The sequence below is a fragment of the Odocoileus virginianus genome, chromosome 34 (genome assembly GCF_023699985.2).
Source record: "Odocoileus virginianus isolate 20LAN1187 ecotype Illinois chromosome 34, Ovbor_1.2, whole genome shotgun sequence".
NCBI lineage: Eukaryota > Metazoa > Chordata > Mammalia > Artiodactyla > Cervidae > Odocoileus > Odocoileus virginianus.
In genome coordinates this window covers 29,679,364-29,702,482 of record NC_069707.1, presented here as the reverse complement: position 1 = coordinate 29,702,482, position 23,119 = coordinate 29,679,364, and the positions used below count along the sequence as shown (strand labels likewise).

General features: G+C 40.4%; 1 protein-coding gene across 1 annotated transcript in view; it reads right to left on the bottom strand.

The window, feature by feature from the left end:
• Positions 1-19,476, bottom strand: part of SGK1 (serum/glucocorticoid regulated kinase 1) — a 111,812-nt gene extending 92,336 nt beyond the window's left edge. The window contains exon 1 of the mRNA XM_070461669.1: positions 18,580-19,476. Coding sequence (XP_070317770.1) covers positions 18,580-18,648 — 69 coding nt within the window. The 5' untranslated portion in view covers positions 18,649-19,476. The remainder of the gene's footprint in view (positions 1-18,579) is intronic.
• Between the last annotated feature and the right edge of the window lie 3,643 nt (positions 19,477-23,119).

The window sequence follows — 23,119 nt, the reverse complement described above, 5'->3', positions numbered from 1 at the left end:
CTTCACTGCAGGGGGCACAGGTTCAATCCCTGGCTGGGGAACTAAGATTTTGTATGCCTGCTGAATAACTAAACTGAAAGAGAGGAAAAAAAAAAAAAAGGTATAAATCACATTCAGGGAAATGAATGAGAGTTGGCCAGGTGAAGAAGGTGGAGTTCAAAAGAACATTCTAAGCAAGGGGAACCATGATGATGGGGATCTTGCCTTTTCTGGGCCTTGAACCCTTCTGACAATCTGGTGAAGCCTGGGGGTCCCTTCCTAGAATAAGTTTTTAATGAATAAAGTAAAATACATAGGATTACAAAGGCAATTGATTGTATAAACTGCAGTTAGCAAAATTTTTAAGATATTTCAGTACTATATACTCAGCACTATATGTGATTCTTTCTTGCTGTATTAGGTACCAAGGTTTAGATGAGAGATAATAACAACTATAAATTTCTCTGTAATGCTAATCATACATAATATACTGTAGTACCTTCAACAGTTGCCATGTGATATGAAAATATATGTGATTTCTATTAGTGATAAAATTACAGGTCCTAATAATACTACTACCATTTGTGGGTTACATTCATAACTGGAGGAAGTACTAAAGTTCATTTAGTTTGGTGAAAATAAACATAAGTTTTGTCCATCCAAGTTTCTGGATTCCATCCAGAGACATCTCTCTCTGTGAACTCCAGATAATGAGCCCCAGGATTGATGGTGAGATATATAGATGGAAAAAATTAAGTTATTCAACATGCTTGGAGAATGAAATTTGTGGATGAGGAAGGAGGAAAGAGAAAGATGGGAGGGGTGAGTGAAGTAAGCAAGGGCCGGGTGTTGGTAAGCTTTACATACAATACTAAGGAGTTAGAATTTTATTTTGAGAGCTATGATGAAATATTGAAGTGTTAAAAGTGCGGTTATATCAAGCTCCAACATGTGTTCTAGAAAATTCTTCCAGACTGCAGTTTGGAGGATTCTGTGGGGGTAAAACTGGCCACAGGAAGCCAGTTTAACAGTGGTAGCAATTCTTCAGGGAAGAATGGAGCGGGGCTGAGCTAGGGAAGAGGCAGTGCAGGCGCTCAGTAAGTAAGGAAAGTGGGAGCCAGAGCTATTTAGAAGATAGAATTGACCAAAAAAAAAAAAAAAAAATCCCAGACCAAAGAATCTGACAAATGTTAGCAGGAAAATAAAGAACTCCATTTCCATTTTCTGAAGTTCCTGCAATAATAGATGATGAGTATAAAATGCCCATTGAAAAACCACAGCAGTTGCTAGAGAAGTGATGTGATGTAATGGAAAGAGAATCTCAAATGTCACCAATTGATGTGGACCTTCTTATCTGTGTGACCATGGGGAAGTTACTTAATCTTTCTGATGCCCAGAATCCTTGTTGGTAAAGAAAGGCTAAGGACACCTACGTGCATTGCTGAATTATTAGACACAGGGAGAAAGAAAGCATTGAACATTTTCTAAATTAAGGGCTATAAAAATGCTACTTGTGCTAGTAAATATAATCAGTCACTAAAGGGTAATTATTATAAGTCAGAATTTACTAAGAGTTGAAGAGGCATTTGAAGAAAGTATCCCATGCAATTTCTAACATCTGGTTAAGTGTTATGGATCTCATGAAACTATAGTTGACTAGGAAAAAAGTGTAGAATTTAGCTGAGTGTGAGTAAGAGTGAGGGATAGGCAACGATAAGACTTCTCAGGTAGAAGAATGGTAAGACTGACATGGAGGCCTAGTGCCTGTCTTCCTGAGATAACAGAGGTGATGAGTTATGCCAAGGAGTATGGGGTATAAGGTATTAGGGATGCTGAATGTGTCCCAAATGTGGAGGACTTAAACCATCCAAGGCGGTCAGCTGACATTATAGTAAAACCTATGCAAAACTATGGTTCCTAATATTAGTTTATGCTTCTGCTTCATAAGCCAACTAACAAAGATTTCCAATTTGGAAACAGTGTCTAGATATGTCTGTTCATTCTAGTTTCAGAGAAAGAATTAGGCCATTTCCTTCTGACAGGGCTTTGAAGCCTCTGGTAGCTTTGGGATTAGCAAAATTATGACTTTATTTTTGCCCTGTGGTAGGTGGGGATGAATAATGTAATTTAAGCTAAAGCATATTAGCATCAGCTATGCTCAAGAGGGCCCAAATACCTCGGTTCTTCACAAAATGAAATACTTCTTTGAATAAAAAAAAAAAAAAAGTACATCAAGAAAAGGAGAAAACCAAACAACAACAGTAGATATCTGAAAGAATTTATTGCCACAAAGAAGGAACTTCAGCTTCTAAGGCCAAGTTTGCTACTTCTTCTACAAGACTCTGGAGAAGTTCTGTCCCCTTTCACTGCCTTTTTTCCTCAAGAAAATCTCCACTATAATCTGACTAAAGTGCAGAGATTTCTTAATGGGATAGTCAAGGAGGGAAAAGGCAAGGAGGAGTGGATTTAGAGATGAGAGTGAAAAAGACTTTTTATTAAAGAGTCCAAAAGATAAGGTGATGGCGGTGGCTTGCACCAAAGCCCTGGAAATAAAGAGAAGGGGATTAAAAACAGAAGTCATTTTAGAGATAAACTCAATAGTATGTGCTAATTAATTTATTGCATTGATATTGGAAGGAAAGAAAGAGGAATATGTTTCGGTTTCTGGCTGTAACAAATCAGTCTTTGGCAATTTCAGCTACTGAGCTGGGGGAAATTGGAGAAGGAATAAAATTAGGAAGAAAAATCAAGAGTTCAATTTTTGGACATGATTAATTCAAGTTATCTGTGAGACATTTGAACAGGAATATTAAGTAGGCAACTGGGAATAGGAATCAGACATTTAGAGAACTGATCAATTTAAGAAAGACATATGGATTGAATTTAAAGCACAGGAATGAATAAATCGGTGTGTTGCAAGAAGAGGGAGGAAGGGGCAAGAAAAAAGAGTGGAAAACGAGAAAAATGGGGAATGAGAGAGAGAGAGAAAAGAGAAAGAGATGGTGAGAGAGAGAGATGGGCAAGTTAGCCAACCATGCAACCTGAACCACTCTCATATTCCCCCAGAATCCCATAGAATGGAGAGGAGGAGCCTGAAATGGAACTGAGAAATAGCCCAGTGGTAGGAGGACAGCCTGGCCAGCCCTGGGCCATGAGCTTTTCATGCAAGCGTGGTCCACTGGGCGGCATGCCAAGAAAGAGGAAGTTGAGATGATGGATAAATGTCCACAGGACAAGAGAAATACCAAAGAGCTTGATCTTAGAGTTCAAACAGAGGGATGAAAATTCATTGCAATCCAAGTTTCTGGACCTTTAATAAGAGATATTTTCATGAAGGGGAGGCGGAAAAGAATTTTAAAGTCATCTGAGTGTTCATGAGTTACAATGCCTTCTGATTTAGAATTTCAAACTCTCATCAAGTCTTGACATGTCAATGCAAGACAGATTAGAAAGGAAAACCTGGCATTAAATTCAGATCAAATGGCATTAATGACTGATTACATGTTGGACCTATGGGTTTAGGCATCTGTTCTTTCCTCAGTGCTTTGTGCACATATAGCTAAGGAAGCAGAGTAATTTGGTGTCATTTGATTTAAAGAGATCTTGGGCAAATGAAATATCATTTCAGCAATGAAGCTGGACCACTGCAGTTGCTCTAGGCAGAAGTATCCATAGAAGATAAATTAATTGTGTTCACTAGTTCTTAAGCCTCTGGAAGCATCTAAATAACTTAGTAAAAGTGTGAGCCTACTGACCATGCAGAAGTCTTTTGAGAAATGACCTTTAAGCAATAAAATCCAAAAGCAAAGTGGTCTGAGAGCAGCATGCTTACAAGTAGACTTATAAGTAAAATTACAACTTACGCCATAACAGAAAGTGTAGAAAGGTAGGCTAGAAAGGTAGGTCATAATATTGAGGTCTGTCTTGATAATATCTAACATGCTTTGAGCACTTAGTATATACTAGGCACTGAGGTCAAATGCTTTACACACATTATATCATTTAATTCTCACAACAGTTATAAGAGGTTAAGAGTTGTCATTAAAACCCATTTTACAGATAAGTCGATAGGCTTAGAACTTCCCATCTGTCCAATATTACAAAGCTGGTAAGAATGCAGCTAAGAATCTAACTGGTTTTGTCTGATCGCTATTAGGAGGACTTAATAGTTTTGTCCTATAAAAGTTTGGGTGTTTCTTCTACTTTTTGGGCTTCCCTGGTGGTTTAGATGGTAAAGAATCTGCCTGCAATGTAGGAGACTTGGGTTTGATCCCTTGGTTGGGAAGATCCCCTGGAGAAGGGCATGGCAACCCACTCCAGGATTCTTGCCTGGAGAATCCCGATGGACAGAGGAGCCTGGTGGGCTACAGTCCATGGGGTCACAGAGTCGGACGTGACTGAGAGACTAAGCTACTTTTTAGTATAACTCATGATGTTTTGATTTCAGAAGTTTAGAGGTGGGACTTCCCTGGCGGTCTAGTGGCTCAGACTCCAGGTTCCCAATGCAGGGGGTCTGAGTTCAATACCTGATCACAGGGAGCTAGATCCTGCATGCTGCAACTAAAGATCCTGCATGTGCAATGAAGATCAAAGATCCCACATGCTGCAACTAAAACTTTATGCTGCCAAATGCATAAATTTAAAAAAATGTTTAGAGATAAAATCAATGCAATTGGACACAATTTGGACAACTACGCTATGGCTAAATGGCACAAATAGAAATATTCAATAGTAGTAAAAGTAAATTGCTGCTCTTTCCATTGAGAGGCAAAGTTTATGTTTCCACATCTCCGATCTGAACTGGCCCTGTGACTTTCTTAATGAATCAAATGCAGTGGAAGTCACACTGTAGAACCTCTAAGTCTGGGCCTTATGAGATTGGCAGATTCCACTTTGCTCTTAGAATATATCCTCTCAGAAGCCAGTGGCCCTTTAAGAAGTTTGACCGTCTTTAAGCCCATGACCCTGTGAGGAAAGTCAAGCTACATAAAGAGAGAGAGAGGCCAAGAGAGAAGCAACGAGGAACAGACATGAGAGTGAAGCTTTCTTGGATTTGACCGCCCAGCCTAACCACCAGCTGAACGCAGCCCAGGAAAGGACCCAGCCAACATCATGGAACAGTGCTACTCTGATGAGTCAACCTGAATTCCTGATCCATAGGATCATAAGCCAAAAAAAAGAAGAAAAGGGGGGGGTGTTTTCAGCACTCACTTTGGGGTGTTTTTCTGAGGGGGGTTATTTTGTTATGTAAACAATAGACAACACAAACATAGTACATTTTGGGTGAAAAAAAGTATGCTCTCTTTTGGTGGGACAGAGAGGAAACATTCCTACAGTTTTACTTTGAGTCCCAGTGGCTGATGTAGGACAGCCAAGATGATAAACCCATTAGCTCTGTGGTCCAGTGGTTAATTTCATTAGGTCTGAAACAAGCAGCATTTTCAAGAAGAAAAACTAGTGGAGAAGCACTTCATAGTTTAGAACTACATTGTCTTCTGTGTATGCTGTGTATCATCATAGTGATGCATCTGTGTAATCATTATCCACTTTTTTAATAGTTGGAACTCATCCTTGATAGGTCCTTTTTGCTTTTTTTTTATATTATATATACCATCTATCATGGTTTAGAGACCATCTGAGGCAGGTTACAGTGAGAAACAACAGAATTAAAATAAAAATACAAGCTCAAAACCAACTTTAGCAATTAAGAAGTCATTTCTGAAGATTTGTCTGATTTTTTCACTGAAATTTACCTTTAAATTTAGCTTTGAGTTTCCTGGCAACTGAGGCAAACCTGTGGGATTATATCATGCTAACTGTGATTTCTTTCAGAAAAGAAGAATATTTCGCCTACTGCTAAATTATAAGGGCAATTTATTATGTAGATCTCTTCACAGGGAACAGTAAATGATAGAAAAAAAAACCAGCTTCCAAAGACATGTCGTTTAGAATATAAATGTGTCTCAGACACAGAGTGTTCACATATGCCTCCGCTTAAAACAAAGCAGAATTAAATATAAGGGACTTTTCATTTCAATAGGGGTTTTAGATTAACTCCTCTCTCTTCTCTCCCATTATTAGAATTTCATAATATCCTATCTTTTTGTTTCAATTTATTTTTTAATAAATAAATTGGAGTTATTGATAACACTCCCAGTGCCAAGCCCTGAGGGCATAATTGGAAACAAAAGAGAGAGAAGGTCCTTGTCCTCATAGAGATCATAGTTCAGGAAAGTGAAAGTAAAGTCATTCAATTGTGTCCGATTCTTTGTGACCCCATGGACTGTAACCTACGAGGTTCCTCCATCCATGGAATTTTCCAGGCAAGAGTACTGGAGTGGGCTGCCATTTCCTTCTCCAAGGGATCTTCCCAATCCAGGGATCAAACCTGGGTCTCCTGCATTGCAAGCAGATGCTTTTACCCTTTGAGCCATAGTCCAGGAGGATATTAATCAATGTTAAGGATGTTAATTTTAGATATACCAATATGTGATTACAGATTTACAAGTGCCATAATAAAAATTACAAGGCATTATAAAGAGTATATACCAGAGAGATGTGATCCAAGTTCCTGGGGATGGGGTAAGATGAGGAGACTGAAGGTAAATATGCTTTCTTTTTTCTTATTTTTAATTGAAGAATAGTTGGTTTACAATGTTGTGTTAGTTTAAAGTGTACAGTAAAGTGATTCAGTTATATATAATTTTTTAGATTCTTTTCCCTTACAGATTATTACAAAATTATTGAGTTTAGTTCCCTGTGCTATAGAGTAGGTACTTGTTAAAGGAAGATATAATTTTTATATCTGCATTCATACCATAATGCCTAACATATATAGGTGCTAAATTCATGGTGGCTGTTGATGATGATAATACAAAAAACAAAATGGGGGTAGTTTCAACACTAATTCTGAGCCTGTTATTTGAAAGATAGTGACTTTAGAAAGAAAGACAAGGCTAGAAATTTTCATTGTTCTGATTTTTGGAAAAGAATAAAATACATAACGCAAGAGCTGTCAAGATATCAGATTAAAAAATTCCATCTAATTGAGATTAGGTCCAAGGGTTACTCTCAGATGACTGATTTAATGTGTTTTCTTTGTCCTAGAAGACTAATTATTAGCAATGGCTTCAGCATCTTATTAGTGGCAAGGTGAGAAGGTGTGGGCCCTTTTACGTAGAAACTGACTAATAGACAAATAAATTAGATATGACTGCTTTGTCATATCTGATAAGCAGAGCTGATAAGCAAGGCCTTGCATATGGTAAATGCCAAGTCTTGGTTCTTACTATGTAACATTTAATCTTTTAGGTTAAGTGATTGGAAGAGAAAGCAATTATATTGATGTTCTTTGGAGAAATTCATTTACAGATCATTATTATTTATTTGCAAGTTCTTTGATTCTGTATTAGACATCTAATCAGCCATCTAGCTCCTAAAGCTTTATTACATAACATTTAGCAGCAATTTTTTTCTCTAAATTATACTTACTTCTACTTCTAACACATCCCCATATTTTTAAAAACATATTGTCATGTACCAGACCCCTGTATATAACCTGATACTCTCCAGTGTGATAGATTTCCTGCAATATTTTGTTTCCTAGAATTTACAAATGATTTTGACAAAGTAAAAAATTATACCTTAGAGTCCATCCTGTTGGGATGTTCTCCATTTCATATATAACTGAAACTTCAATGATAAAGAAAAACTTTGGTCATGGGTTGAACTGTGTCCAGCTTCCAAATCATTATATTGAAATTCTAACCTTAGAACTTCAGAATGTGAACTTATTGGAGATAGAGTCTTTACAAAGGTAACCAAGTTAAAATAAGGTGGGCCCTAATCCAACTTACTAACATCCTTATAAAGGGCTTCCCAGGGGGTGATAGGGTAAAGAGTCCACTTGCCAGTGCAGGAGATGCGTCCCCTGGGGAAGGAAATGGCAACTCGCTCCAGTGTTCTTACCTGGAGAATTTCATGGACAGAGGAGCCTGGCAGGCTACAGTCCATGAGCTCCAAAGAGTCAGACACGACTGAGTGACTGAGCACACACACAATGTCCTTCTAAGAAGGGAAAATTTGGACAGATAAATATAGAGGGAAGATACAGGGAGAAGATGGCCATCCAGAAGCACAGAAGAGAGCCTGGAACACATCCTTTCCTTGCAGCCCTCAGGAGGAAGCAACTTTGCTGACCCCTTCCTCTGAAACTCTTAGCTTCCGAAACTGTGAGGCAATACAAATTTATTGCTTAAGCCACTCAGTTTGTGATAGTTTGTTATGGAAGCCCCAAGAAACTGATGGAAACTATTTCCATGAAAATCAAAGATAGTTTCTGGAAGCTTTTCTTACTTCTCACCAAGAGATGAATTAGAAATTCTATATTCTACCTCCATGAATTAAGTGCCATAGATGTCTTTAATCATGGCAAACTAAGATCATGGCATCCAGTCCCATCACTTCATGGCAAATAGTCGGGGAAACAATGGAAACAGTGACAGACTTTATTTTCTTGGGCTCCAAATTCACTGCAGATGGTGACTGCAGCCATGAGATTAAAAGACACTTGCTCCTTGGAAAAACAGCTATGATCAACCTAGACAGCATATTAAAAAGCAGAGACATTACTTTGCCAACAAAGGTCCATCTAGTCAAAGCTATGGTTTTTCCAGTAGTCATGTATGGATGTGAGAGTTGGAATATAAAGAAAGCTGAGTGCTGAAGAATTGATGCTTTTGATCTGTGGTGTTGAAAAGACTCTTGAGAGTCCCTTGGACTGCAAGGAGATCCAACTAGTCACTCCTAAAGGAAACCAGTCATGAATATTAATTGAAAGGACTGATGCTGAAGCTGAAACTCCAGTACTTTGGCCACCTGATGCGAAGAACTGACTCACTGGAAAAGACCCTGATGCTGGGAAAGATTGAAGGCAGGAGGAGAAGGGGACGACAGAGGATGAGATGGTTGGATGGCATCACCGACTTGATGAACATGAGTTTGAGCAAGCTCTGGGAATTGGTGATGGACAGGGAAGCCTGGCGTGCTGCAGTCCATGGGGTTGCAAAGAGTCAGACACAACTGAGCGACTAAACTGAACTGACTAATATCTTTGATATCTCTTAACTCCTTAAGCCTTACAATTCTGTTAAACATTTTCCTCAGTAAAACACTAATATATTCATTCAGCTTTTCTTGTTGTTACAAGGATATTTAAAAAATCGTTTATATCTAGCAGCATAAAAATACTAACCCAATCATCAGAATAGAATCCAGTTTCAAATTCTGTGCTCAAATCTAGTTTCTACCAAGCCTGACCAAACAAAAACATTGTTTCACTACCTGTGTTAGAGTATTTTCATTCATTAATGCCTTGGGTTCTAGTTCTTCTTCACTTTTATGGGTTGTGATGTTGGCACTATTTAAAGCAGTGAAAAATGGACATTAAGATTCTCTTTAAATTCTTTCTCATTATCAATGCCCTCTCTGTTTAACCAAGTATTGTTATTATAATTACACTTCATCTGCCCTCCCCAAGCCCTTTTGTTTTTATTGATCCATTAAACATATACTATTGACATATGTTTACTACATATATACTATTATGTACCAGACACTCAGGCAAAGCTCTGAATAAGACAGACAAAATCTCTGGGCTCAGGGAGTTTATATTCGAGGTTTCAGAGAAGCTCTAAGAGACTGTAAAGAGAGTTCATTTCTAATGTCTTTACTTTCACATTACCTCTCCATTGTTTTGTTACTTAGCTTTACTTGAATCTTTTTTAACTACTCTAGAAGCTACATACTGAGTTTTCTTTCTTATACTTTTTTCCCCCCACAAATAACTCAAATTAGTACTGTTCTAGAAAGATTTAGGCTTCAAAGGATATTCAATTTTCAGAAAGAGCAATCTATAGAAAAGATATTTGTGACTAGAAAACGTTGAAAATACGTACTTTTACATATCGAACGATTTAATTTTTTTTCCTTCTTGGAATATTTTAAAGTTGGTTCCACAAAAATTTGAGTCTTCAAATGTTTTAACTATTTGGGGGCCCTTTTTTTACCTTGCTATTTCTAGAAACTAAAATTTTGGCGCTGTCAGGATCTTTGAAACTGGCTGATTTCACTCTACCAGACTCGGAGGTGGCAAGACATTCCTGAAGCTGCTGAGCGAGAAGAACGCAGGTTCCCTGTTCCCTGTGGCACATGAGTCTGGGGGTATTTTCTGTCAAGCTTTCCTCTCTGGCCTTGATGTGAGCTTATCTTTCAGAGACAGGAGAGAAAGAGACAGAGAGGGTTGGAGGGAGAAAAGGAAAAAGAGAAAAGAGGAGGAGCGCTAGAGGAAGAGAAAAGAAAAAGAAACTTATGACTAGTCATCCCCCAAACAAAGGCATTTTGGGTGACTGCCCTGACTTAGGAGGACAAAAGAGACCAAGGTGACCCCCACGCTATAAAAATAGCTCAGCGGACTCTTCCCAGAAAAATGTCACAGCAGGCTCTGGAAAGCAATTAGAGTAATATTTTGGCATCTTGCATCACCAAGGGGAAGATTCTCCTGCCGTCCTAGTTACAGCCTTGATTTTCATTTCTCTTTGTTGTAAGTACTTATGAAATCATTTCAGAGCGCTGCGAAGAAATGGGTGAGAGAGAAAACAAACACTAATAGGAACCCTGTCCGCAAATGCCGGAGCCGCTGCAGAAGGAAGCCAAGGCCGCGCCTCACCGCCGGCTGGCGGCTCTCTCCATTGCCCTCCTCGCCCTCCTTCTCCTCTTCCTCCTACACAGAAGCTTTCAAAATCGGCCAGCTCACTGTGCAGGCTGCCAGAGGAAGCTGGCCCATGGCTGGGGCCACCTGCCTTAGACCAAGGATCTGGGGAGGTGGCTGGAGGTGACCTTCTTGTTCCCAGGTCTGGCGGATACACTGAGTCTAAGCACCTGGGCAGCCTGCTCTTCTGCTGGGAAGGATTGGACTTCTGAAGGAGGGGACTCTTCAGAGAAGTAGTGGCCACTGCTCCACCTAAAGCCCTTTGAGAAAATGTATGCCCTGTGAACTTAGCCTTCTTCAACTCCATGCAAGGGACAAACATCCTTACCCCATCATTGGTGGGGATTCTATGCTCCAAGCTAGGAACCAAGGTTCTAGTTAGCAGGTAGGAACCAGCATCCCACATAGTCAGGAGGCTTCTCTTTCTCTGGCAGTGTTAAGAACACTGACTTCAAGAATTCCCTGGTGGTCCAATGGTTAAGGCTCAGCATTTTCACTACTGTGGCCTGGGGTTCAATCCCTGGTCAGGTAACTAAGGTCCCACAAGCTTCAAGGAACGGCCAGGGGGAAGAAAAAAAGTATTGCTTAACTGTTTGGATTAAGTAGTGTGCATAAAAATATATCACACTTTAAAAAAGATAACATCATGATATTTCCTTTAATAAAAAAACTATCTTTAACTTCACTTAAATTACTGATTAAGCTTTTCTGTCCATTCAGTTCCTATCAGTTCTTCCCCTTATACTTCTATAATCAGAAATCTCCAAATGAGGGCATGTGTTTCAATGATTCGCCATGCTCCATTTTAGATTTGCTTTATCTTGTTAAGCATTTACAGATCATAAGATATGGGTGCACTCAGAATGTCTCTTACAACAGCTTATATGTATTTGTTCTCCAAAAAGTGGAACTTTTAAGGAACTCACTTTCCTTTCACAATATTTTCTAAGCATTGTGGCAAGATGAGAACTTAAGTATCCTGGGCTTTCTTGAGAACTGCGAAAGTGACAAATACCTGCTACTCTTTACCTGTGTACGGTGCTGCTGAAGAGTCATCCCCAGCACAACCAAACCTAGCCAGTCCCTGCTCCAGTCCAAACCCCCTAAGACTCAGTGTGCAAAGCAGGAAAGACCTCTTGACTTCAAAGTTCTCTTCACACTAAGGGGCTCCTAAGAGCACATTGAAAAATGAGGAAAAACCATAATAATTAGGAAAATGCTTTAAGGATTCTAGGTAAGAGAATACACAATGCATAATGTATAGTGTTGAAGTCAGTGATTTATATTAATATAAAATCAAAAGAGAGTAGTGAATCATGACTGTGTCTGTCTTGTTTGTCCCGACAAGAAAATCATTACACAAAAGAAGTTCTGGTGTGGGCACTGATCATTAAATGATCTGAGTTCAAGGTTCCCTGCCAGCTGCTAAGTGTAGTGACAACTTGTCTTCGAGTTGGATTTAAGTTATTTTTCAAAGTCCTCACATATATTATCCACATCTAAACACAGGACTAAAATGCATTACCTTCCTAAGCCATTCATCTATCTCAAGACAGAAACAGGAGGACAAGGCAACCGCTTAGAGATCACTTAATACAGGGATTCATTGATTTATTTGATTCATACATTCATTTAACAAATATGGTTTGACTAGTAAGGAATATAGAAGTGGCTCAGATGGCAAAGAATCTGCCTGCAATGCAGGAGACCCAGATTTGATTCCTGGGTTGGGAAGATCCCGGTAGAAGGGAATGGCTATCCACTCCGTTATTCTTGCCTGGAGAAGTCCATGGACCGAGGAGCCTGGCGGCCTACAGTCCATTGGGTCATGAAGAGTCAGACACGACTGAGCAACTAACACGCACACACAGGCGGGGATACAGAGAACAAGATAATGGGTTCTCCAGCCCTAAGGGCCTTCCTGCCCTGGAGGAACTCCAGGCGGGCCCTACCTTTACAGCATAGGGTGACTGCAGTTGTGTCCTGTGCCCTCGAGTGCACACAGGGGTGACTCAAATAGCTCAGACTTCCGCTACTTCTGAAGACAGTGCAGTAGAACCCATTGAAATCTCCACTGTGGTTTCAGGAAGTATTAAATGTATCTTGGAGAAATCCAAGACAGACTTCTGATTCCTACTGCCTTCCAGTGGGAAGTCATTCTAGGAGTCCGGGGGGAGACGCCATTCACCACAGCTGTGACATGATCCTCTCTGGATGGAATTTACAGATTTCAGTGGGAAAAGCCGTCCCTACAGAGGCCATTGCCCCACTGTCATTTCCTGCAGTGGTGCGAATGGAAATACCGGTGGTGCTAAAGCTGACTGCCTGAGTTTGGATTTTGGGGATACCTCTTTCTAGCACCATGACCTTGAACCGCTTACTCAGCTTCTCTGACTCAATTTCTTTGGCTGTGAAACAGGCATAATGGGGTGATTGTGACCATTATACCAGTAAAGTGTTATACTAGCGAGGCTTGACCCTCAGGAAACATTCAATAAACGTTAGCCCCCTGAGAAGACGTAAAGAGCTCCCCATAAGAAAAGGACTTTTATTATCATTCCAATTCAGCTGCTTTCAGGAGTTGAAGGACAGGGAAACCTGACATGCTGCAGTCCTTGGAGTTAAAAAGAGTCAGACACGGCTTAGTGACCGAACAGCAACAAATAGAACAGTCAAGGGAAGTAAAATATTAAGGGATGAAGTTTTTGAAACGGTGGTGGAGAATAACCACTTCAGAGGAGGTTGATCTTGTTTCTCTGTTCTGCTAGAGGGAACATCATAACTAGCCTGAAACCCTTTGCTTTATTCCCCATCATTTTTAGAAAAAGGAGGAAGCTAGGGCCATCAGACCTCTTCAAGTCTCCTTTGACCACACTGGATTGTTTAACATCACAGATAGGATGTGCAGTGGTGAAGGATACAGACTTTGCAGCCAAATGCTTTGATCCAACCCCTGACTCTCCCACAAACTAGCTGTATGATGTAGGATTACTCCCTCTACTTCGGCCCATGACACTTCTTCATCTGCCATATTGGGATAACAATAGTATCTCCCACAGACTTTTCATGTTTGAGAAATTAAGTTAAATGTGTAATATACTTCAGCCTTTGAGAGCAGTGATCAGCAATATTAGGGCTGTGTAAGTGTGGTGGTGGTCAGTCTCTCAGTCGTGTCTGATTCTTTGTGACCCCGTGAACTGTAACCTGCCAGGCTCCTCTTTCCATGGGCTTTTTCAAACAAGAATACCTGAGTGGGTTACCATTTCCTACTCTAGAGGATCTTCCTGACCCAGGGATCAAATTCTGGTCTCCTGCATCTTTGGCATTGAACTCGAATTCTTTTACTGTTGAGCCACCGGGGTAAGCATAAGTGATAGTCAATATAAAACATTGTCGTCAGTAAAGAACAATGCAAAAGATTGTTCAAATGCACAAAATCATGATATACTGAGTCAAAACAAGTTAAACAAGAAGTGTCTTGTCAAAATTGGGGGTCACGAGGCAGTTAGTACTAGGTAGATGAACTGGATTTTGTCCCTACTCTATTTCTTAAAGAATGAATGAATGAGGCCTGAAGCGCTGAGCCAGTTTGAGAGCATAACAATTAAAAAAAGACACTTGATCTGGAAGTGAAAACCCTACCTGTGAGGAGTGGCTTAGACCCATTTTACTTGAGTAAATGATTCACCTGACAAGCACTGGTTCTACATCTTTAAAATAGGCAGGTCAATGCAGGTCAATAAGTTTCTAAGGTGCATATTCCAAACCCAAAATTCCATCCCACCTAGTTATCCTCTGAAATGTTATGAAAGATAATGTGATTCTGTCTTTAGAAGTCTTAAAAAGACCCTGATGCTGGGAAAAATTGAAGGTAGGAGGAGAAGGGGATGACAGAGGATGAGATGGTTGGATGGCATCACCGACTTGATGGACATGAGTTTGAGCAAGTTCCGGGAGTTGGTGAAGGATAGAGAATCCTGGCCTGATGTAGTCCGGGGGTCGCAAAGAGTCGGACATGACTGAGCGACTGAACTAAACTGATTTACATACCTAAGGAATTTTCAAAATGGATTATCAAGTTGAAGATAATATCATTTTTGGTGTTTTCTGAGTCATAATGCTGGCTTTCCTGGTGGCTCAGATGGTAAAGTATCTGCTTGCAATGTGGGAGACCCAGGTTCAATCTCTGGGTTGGGAAGATCCCCTAAAGAGGGGAATGGCTACCCATTCCAGTATTCATATCTGGAAAATTCCATAGACAGAGGAGCCTGGCAGGCTACAGTCCATTCAAGAATCTGAACCATGAAGAAATCTTTAAATCCATGAAAATGGATTATCTTTAGCAAACACTATACCTTTTAAAGTTCTTAGATTGTGACAATAAAACTGATAAGGACATTTTCCCATTTATCTTAAATGAATTTTTCAGAGATTCTAAGAATAAAAAATAATCCATAGGCATCTAATGTTAACTTACCATTAACACATACAGAATGAAAGTAGAATTCTTACTGAGTTTAGCTTAGCTATTCTCAAGTAAATGAAATAAAGCTGATTTAGTTGAGCTTTTAAGACATGGCGGTGGGAAGCATAAATCCAAAGGATTTGGGGGAACTAGCGCCAGGACTGCCTTTCTTCAGATTGTGTTCCTTGAGGCTGGGTTCCCCAGAGCTGCCTCAGTCATGACTGAGGGTTGGAAAGTAGCTTCGAGAGAGCCAGCTGAGGACTAGTCCCCTTCATAGGTTTTATAAATTGCATAATGGCATAAAGATTTTACTTGGGGAGAAAAAAGATTCTGTTATGGAAGAAAAAAGGGGGTGGGAGTGTGATTCAAAAATAGAAAGTGTGGATTAAGAATATGGGCTTTGGGTCAAAGAAAATTTAAATTTTGGTTCTGCTACTTTTTAGTTAAGTGATATTGGGCTGGTCGTTTAATCTCTCTTAAGCCATGCTTTGCACATTTAATGTTTTCTTACTTCACAGGATGACTCTGAGGATTTCATGAGCTAATACATATAAAACACTTGACCCATAACTTCTAGAACATAGCAAGCTCTCAATAAATGGTGCTACACCATCCTAAATGAATCACAGGGTGGATCATTCTGCCCTCCCTTTTGGCGACCTTCTTAGGCTTCTTGTGAAATGTCTCAGAGGTGTAGGAAGCACTAGTTAAGCTTTCTGTCGTCAAAATTTGGGTCCAAACCTCCATGTTTTTAGTAAGCCCTAAAAAATCTATGGGTTTTTTTCCCCAAGATCTATTCATGGTTTAATGTGGGCATTGGACAAAGGTTCATTTTGTAAGACTGTCTAAGTAGGTTAAAAATAAAATATGCAGAAATCTGTGGAACTTCAACAATAGAATATAAGAAAAATGGATTATTCTTAGCTGAGAACAAAGGCATTCTAGTATACAAATGTGCATAAAGATGCATAGAGAAGATCTGGGAAAGATAGATGCCACCATTTACCTCTGGATAAGAGAGGCAGAGGGATTTACCTGTGTATTATCTTAATGTTTTACACATTTATTTACATATCAGCTGTGTAATTAAAGGCCCCAAACAAACAAAGGAATAAAAAAGCAAAACCTAAAGCAAAGTCATGGTACAAACTGAAATGAACTTTCAGAAAAGAAAATGTATGGACAAGAATCAAAGACTTTATCCCTTAAGGCCCTCCATGACTTGACACAAAGGCATATTCTGCTGTTTTGTCCTTGAAGAGTAAGGACAAGAGGGGAGGTTTCTGACACTATCTCCAGACAATGATAGACCCAGGTTCAAAGGCAAATGAAGCTGCTGGGCTGGATGCATGTGGGCGTGCTAAATTGCTTCAGTCATATCTGACTCTGTGGGACCCCGTGGACTGTAGCCCACCAAGCTCCTCTGTCCATGGGATTCTCCAGGAAAGAATACTGGAGGGGGTTGCCAGGCTCTCTCCTCCAGGAGATCTTCCTGACCGAGGGATAGAACCCATGTCTGTTAGGTCTCCTACATACCTTGGTTTCAAGTTCTTTCTCTCTGCAAGCACTCAGGTTAGACATCAGTACCCTGGCTAGTTCTTTGCAAAATGCAAGGTCTACAGAGGCAGCAACTGAAGGCTACCATTAAATTCTGCTTTTAAGCAAAAAAGAAACTAGATAGTAAATTAGCAGTTATTATAGCACATTTTGATAGCAAAGAAAATAAGAGAAAAGTTAAAATCTACCTGACAGTTACTCAGTTGATTAAATATATCTGATTGAGAAGTATTAAAGTAAATAAATAAACACAAGCCAAAGGCCAACCAACCAAAAAAAAAAATCACCATCACTGTCCCCTCAGTACCACCAAATTAATTAATTAAATGAGAGTAAAGAGTTTTAACTACTGAGTTATGAGCTCTGGCATTGTTTATTTATTATCAAAACATTTGGTTACTGTGTTGGAAATTGTTTTTTACAAAGTGCCCTTTCCTTGGAAAGAAATATCTTGGCTACAGGGAAAATGAAGAAACGTGGTGGACTCTTGAGAAGTAGCATCGCCTTGCTCCAGTTCAACTTGAGTTTCCTCCAGCGGGAGTCCTCCTTGCCAGCTGCCGAGGCCTCTGGAGCAGAAGCCAGGACAATGTGGGTTTTGCTTTGGTTTTAATGAATATGTTTTGACCCATGGACTTTAGGGAAGGTTTTGCTCTAGTGATGGGAATTCAGTCACAGGTGTGTGGGAAACTGTGTTAGCCCTCTGGCCTGGACTGACATGCTGTTCCCAGCCCTGCCTTCCCAGCTTGCCCGCTTGGTGCAGGACGTAGTCCAGCCCAGTTCACTGTGTTTTGGTGGTTTAAGTGAAGGGCAGTGTTTCCGGAGCAGCACTTGAAAGACCTGAATGAAGGAACCGAGAATGAATGAAGAGAATCATTTTGATGGAATTGCCCTAGGGTATCAAATAGACCAGGGCAGCTGGGGGCTGGAGGAATGTCAGTCATCAGTTGCTTAACAATCATTCATTTCTTACCTCCCACTTATGTGTAAATTTGCAGATTTACGCAGACCACCAGTGGGACCATTACAATGAACTGAGTTTATTGTGAAACACAAGGAAAACCCCCTCCCTTTTCTTTGCTCATTTACAAGCAGTGAACATTAACGTCCTGAATACAAGAACAAGAATTTAAGAAATAAAAGTATACTGCAGCATAACCCCATATTATCACTTGAATTCACACTGCCCATGAAAAGAAAGACGGTTGTACCAAGTAAAATTGAGGCAACTTGAAATAGAGGATTTAAAATGCTGGACTCCATCAGTTCTCTGAAAGGTCATTCTCGTCCTTTGCTATTTTTACTATAGAGACTCAGCAAGTTATTGGCTGGATGGATCTGGGAAGCTAGAAGCTGCTGCCTCTGAGGCAGGAAGATGATAAAGCTGCACTTGAGACTGAGTGAATGAAAGGTGTGGGAAAAGTTGAAGCCTTCAAAGATAAGAGAGAGCGAGAGCGCACCACGGAATTAGTCCCCAACCAAATCAACTAGCCAATAACTGTACCCAGGCCAATTCTCTTTGAAACTGCTTGTAATCTTGTGGCTTTGGTTGGGAAATTCCCTTTCCCGGCTCTAAACCATCCTTAGGGCATCTCAGCCCAACCCCCTCTTCCCAAAGCAACTCTGCCTAGGTGCCCCCACCCTCAAATCTGCATCAAGTCAGGTCTATTTCCCAGCTGGACCCCTGCCACCAGACACACACGACTTCCATTCCGGGCTTTGCCACCGAAACTCGGGCTTCCCTCCGGCAAGCAATCAAAGGCATTTCAGACAAGAGCAGAAAACAAAAGAAGCAAACAAAACCTGTCCTTACCCGCTTCTTAAAAAATTGGAAGGCTGAGCATTTCTTGACTGGGAATCCATTCATGTCTTTGTTTACCATTTTCCACAGTGGGGAGTTCACGGTTAACAGATCCAGGCTGGCCCCCACCTGGTCAATGCATCTGGTTCCCGACTTGCCTCCTGGAATAGTTGACGAAGACGGAGCGGGATGGAGAATCCAGCGCGGCTCAGGTTTTCACTCACACATTCTGCAGCACCGGCTACTGCAGCAACCGCTCCCCGCTCTCAGTTTCCACCGACAGTGGCTCTTCTCTTTCCATCACGGCTCCGAAAGGCAGGCATCACCGCAGCAGGACCCCAGGATGCCCCGGATTCCGAGGAGAGGCTCTGGCTGCTGCCCAGCAGGAGAAGGGCACCCCCTGCGCGCCCCCAGCTACCTGGCGGCTCTGCGGCGTGTGCACTGGGAAAGTCGCTCTGCTCCAGGTGATGCGCTTGTGGAGGCTGCCGGAGAGGAGAGCTGTTTTTGATTGTGCAAGTTCCAGCGGGAGCTGTAGTTAAGCAGCTGAGAGAAGGAGTAAGAAAGAGCAGAAGCCAGAGGAAAGGGAGGGGGGAGGGGGGCGGGAGAGCCGCGCCAGAAAAGCAGAGGGAGAGGGAAAGCAGTGCTGGAAGACGCAGCGATTCATGAATATCTGAGCAGCGCGGATGGAGGGTAGGCATCAGCGCAGGATGCACTGAAAAGCTGTTGGCTCCCTTCGGGAGGTTTACTTTAATAGCTCCCCCCACCCCCTTTTCTTTTTGTTAGGATCCTTTAAATCAGACTTTCTTATAACATGCAGAATGTTTTAATTTTGTACTCATTGAAATTCTGTTGATACATATTCCTGGGGGCGGGGAGGGGACGGTTCTCAATGGAAATTTAATCAAATTTATTCCCGATCTGTCCAAATGTGGAGAAAAATAAAGTGTAACGATGGATGATCTCTCATTATGTAGAACCTTGCTAGTGTCCTCTTCCTACTTGTCATGAGATAATAGGCAACTGTGAACATTAGTGTGTGTATGTGTGTGTTTTCCACTAGAGGAATCTGTTTTAAAAAGCACACAATGGGCATATATCCAAAGTGGCTTATGCAAAAAATACAAAGGGCATTACCAAAAAGTGTCACTGAATCCATTTAACAGAAGGGAGGACTCAAAATGAATAAGAGGGGAAAGAGTTTTTTTTTTTTTCCCATCAAGTGAAAATCTACCCTTCCTCATTTTTTACTCATGTTATTCTTTGCACATTCAATTCATTTTGAAGAGCCATGTGGTTTGTGTGTGGCCAATTTTTCCATGTTTACTTTTTCCTGTCGATATTTTATGGGGATTTTTTAACAAAGTTGATAGCTAAATGGAGAAAGCAAAGAAAACAATCTTAGCATCCAATTGGGCACTGCTACGACATCAGTGTGTGGCTTTCTGCCAGTCAACTGACCTCACGGTGCCTCTCAGAAGGTGCCTCGTCCATGAAATAGAGGCAGTCACTCACTCGTTCATCACTCATTTATTAACTTAGTCATTCACTTGTTTGCTGCGTCATTCTGTGTATCTATTATATCCAAATGGAGCAAGTGTCCCCAGGATGTAGAGCCTTTTCAATGTCACCACAAAGGAATATAGTTAATAAATGAGGGAAAGGCACAATGTCTGCTTGATAAAATGAATGGCCAGCTCATTAAAAGCGATATGCCTAACGTTGTTAACATATTTATAAGACGGTCCGTGGCAAGGTTAACTGGAAAAGAGATGCACTGATTTCATTGAATGGGAATATACATCTTTAGAGCTGGGCCAGGGTTGGTGGGGAATAACAATGAAATCTTGTTAGCTAAATGCCTTGAGATTTCCAAAAGAAAATGTAGCATGACCACATGATGGTATTATAACTGAAGAAAAATACATGCTTTATTTTAGAGAGATATGTTAAGTTGTCCGAGATGCAAGGAGTATATATTGTTTAAACTCCAGCACGTATAGCTTGTTGTGGTTCTTCTAGAGAGTTCATTAAAATTCTGGTAGTTTGAAGAGATTTTTTTTTTTTTTTCGTCCCCATCAGGCGGTTTGTAGGACCTCAGTTCCCCCACCAGGGACTAAACCCAGGCCATGGCAGTGAAAGCACAAAATCCTAACCACTAAGCAACCAGGGAACTCCCCAAAGAGAATTTTTGAGGCAGGTAGAAATATCCTTTATCATGATGATGGGGTGGATTATATGATTATACATTTGTCAAAATTTATCAGACTTTATATATGAAGGAGGAAAATTTTACTCTATGTAAATTACAGTTCAATAAATCTGATTAAAATAAACCATAGCCATTCAAATTCTTTCCTGCTTCTCATACTGCCCCTTCCTTAAAAGTATTTAAGAGATATTAATTGAATTTGAGTGATATGCAAAAGAAGACCTCTCTAAGCATCCTGTTGGAAGTGGGAACTAGGGACCTTGCCTTGATTCCACACCGATATAGCACACATACTGGTTTTAAGTGCACTGTACACTTATTTGGAGTGAAGAAGGGAAGGTTAATAGAAACCAGAGAGGAGGAGGTGAGGATAAAGCTAAATCCTATCCCTCCTCACCACTATATGCCACCCCCTGGAGCTGCTACATTGCCTCTGAGCCTGTGTTAGATCCTGTGGTAGGTCCCGTGAGTGCAAATATCAATAGTTCATGTTCCTAAGGAAGTCACAGCCTACTGAAGAAACACATATTGTGGAAAGAATGATATATTATTGTATGTTATAAATGACATATATTATGTAATATATGCTGTTGTTTTTCAATCACCAAGTCATGGGTGGCCCTTTGTGACCCCATGGACTGCAGCATACCAGGCCTCCCTGTCCCTCACCATCTCCCCAAAGTTTGCCCAAGTTCCTGTCCATTGCACCAGTGATGCCATCCAGCCATTTGGATATATCCTCCATATCCAACATATCCTCTGTTGCTGTCTTCTCTTTCTGCCTTTATATGTTATGTAATAAGAATATACATATTATATATGATTCCATTTGTACAAGTGTTAACTTCACCTTGGTTCGGAGGGGTGGCTGAGTGGTTTAGAGAGGAAGGCCTGGGAAGTTGTCCTCAAAGTTAGTTCAGAACTTTAAAGAATAAGTAGAGGTTGGTCAGAAGGAGAAGCAAAGGGCAGGGGTTCTGACCGGATCAGGTAACCTATTATTTGAGATGATATTTTGATCACTGTAATAATAGATCAGTGTGTTTAACTGTACTGTGTTGGCTTCTCAGGGAAAAGCAAGCATCTCTCATCTATTACTTCTCTTTTCATAAATAAAACTGCCTGCCGGTAGGCTCAGAGTAACTACTCTTTATAAATTTCTCCTTTGCCAAGCTCATTAGTATCTACAAAGGACCATAGACTACCTCTTATGGTAGAACAGAAAATAACTCCTGGACTCTTATAATATCCTGCTTACATATTAAACTTGTTTCAATTTAATTCATTTATTTTCTTACTTTTTTTTTTTCATTGAACATGCTCATTCATTTCTGTAGCTTCAGCATACAGTCATAGTGCCTGGACCATGCTAGGCACTCAATGAATGTTTTTTAAATGAATCGAAAAAAACAAAGACACTGTGTAAATCTAACATCAGTGACTCTGGCACCAGGCCATTAGTAAGAATTGTTAAATATTTTTGAAATTCTTAAACCATAAAAACTCCCATCATTATTAATGTGCTGTGCTCTAATTAGACCCAATAATCCTAAATTCTTCCCAGTTCTTTTAGAGTCAGTAACATTGAGACCCTGGGATGACACATCTTTTTTATTGAAAAACTCTCACGTTAAAAAGAATCTCTTAATACTCTATTTGCTTTTTGGAATATATTTACTTTTCCTCTCAAGTATAATGTTTAGACTATAACACAAAGAATAAAATAAAGCAAATAGGTAGGACTGACTACCAATATATAAAAGACATGGAGAGAGGCTATGTTGATTTGGAAGATCTGGTTACTAATCTCCCTTCCCTAATTGTATGACCTTGAATGCTGCTGCTAAGTCGCTTCAGTCCTGTCCGACTCTATGTGACCCCATGGAGAGCAGCCCACCAGGTTCCCCCATCCCTGGGATTCTCCAGGCAAGAACACTGGATTGGGTTGCCATTTCCTTCTCCAATGCATGAAAGTGAAAAGTGAAAGTGAAGTTGCTTAGTCGTGTCCGACTCTGCGCGACCCCATGGACTGCAGCCCACCAGGCTCCTCTGTCCATGGGATTTTCCAGGCAAGAGTACTGGAGTGGGGTGCCATTGCCTTCTCTGATGACCTTGAATAGGTCCCTTCAATTTACTGAACTTTAGTTTCCTCATCTATAAAATAATAACAATATGCATTCCATCTACCTCATAAGGCAATTGTCAGTATCAATGCAAAAAATAAATCTCACTGATGGTTGATTTACAATGTTATGTTAGTTTCAGGTGAACAGCAACGTGATTCAGCTATACATATACATGCATATTCTTTTTCATATTCTGTTCCATTATAGGTTATTGCAAGAT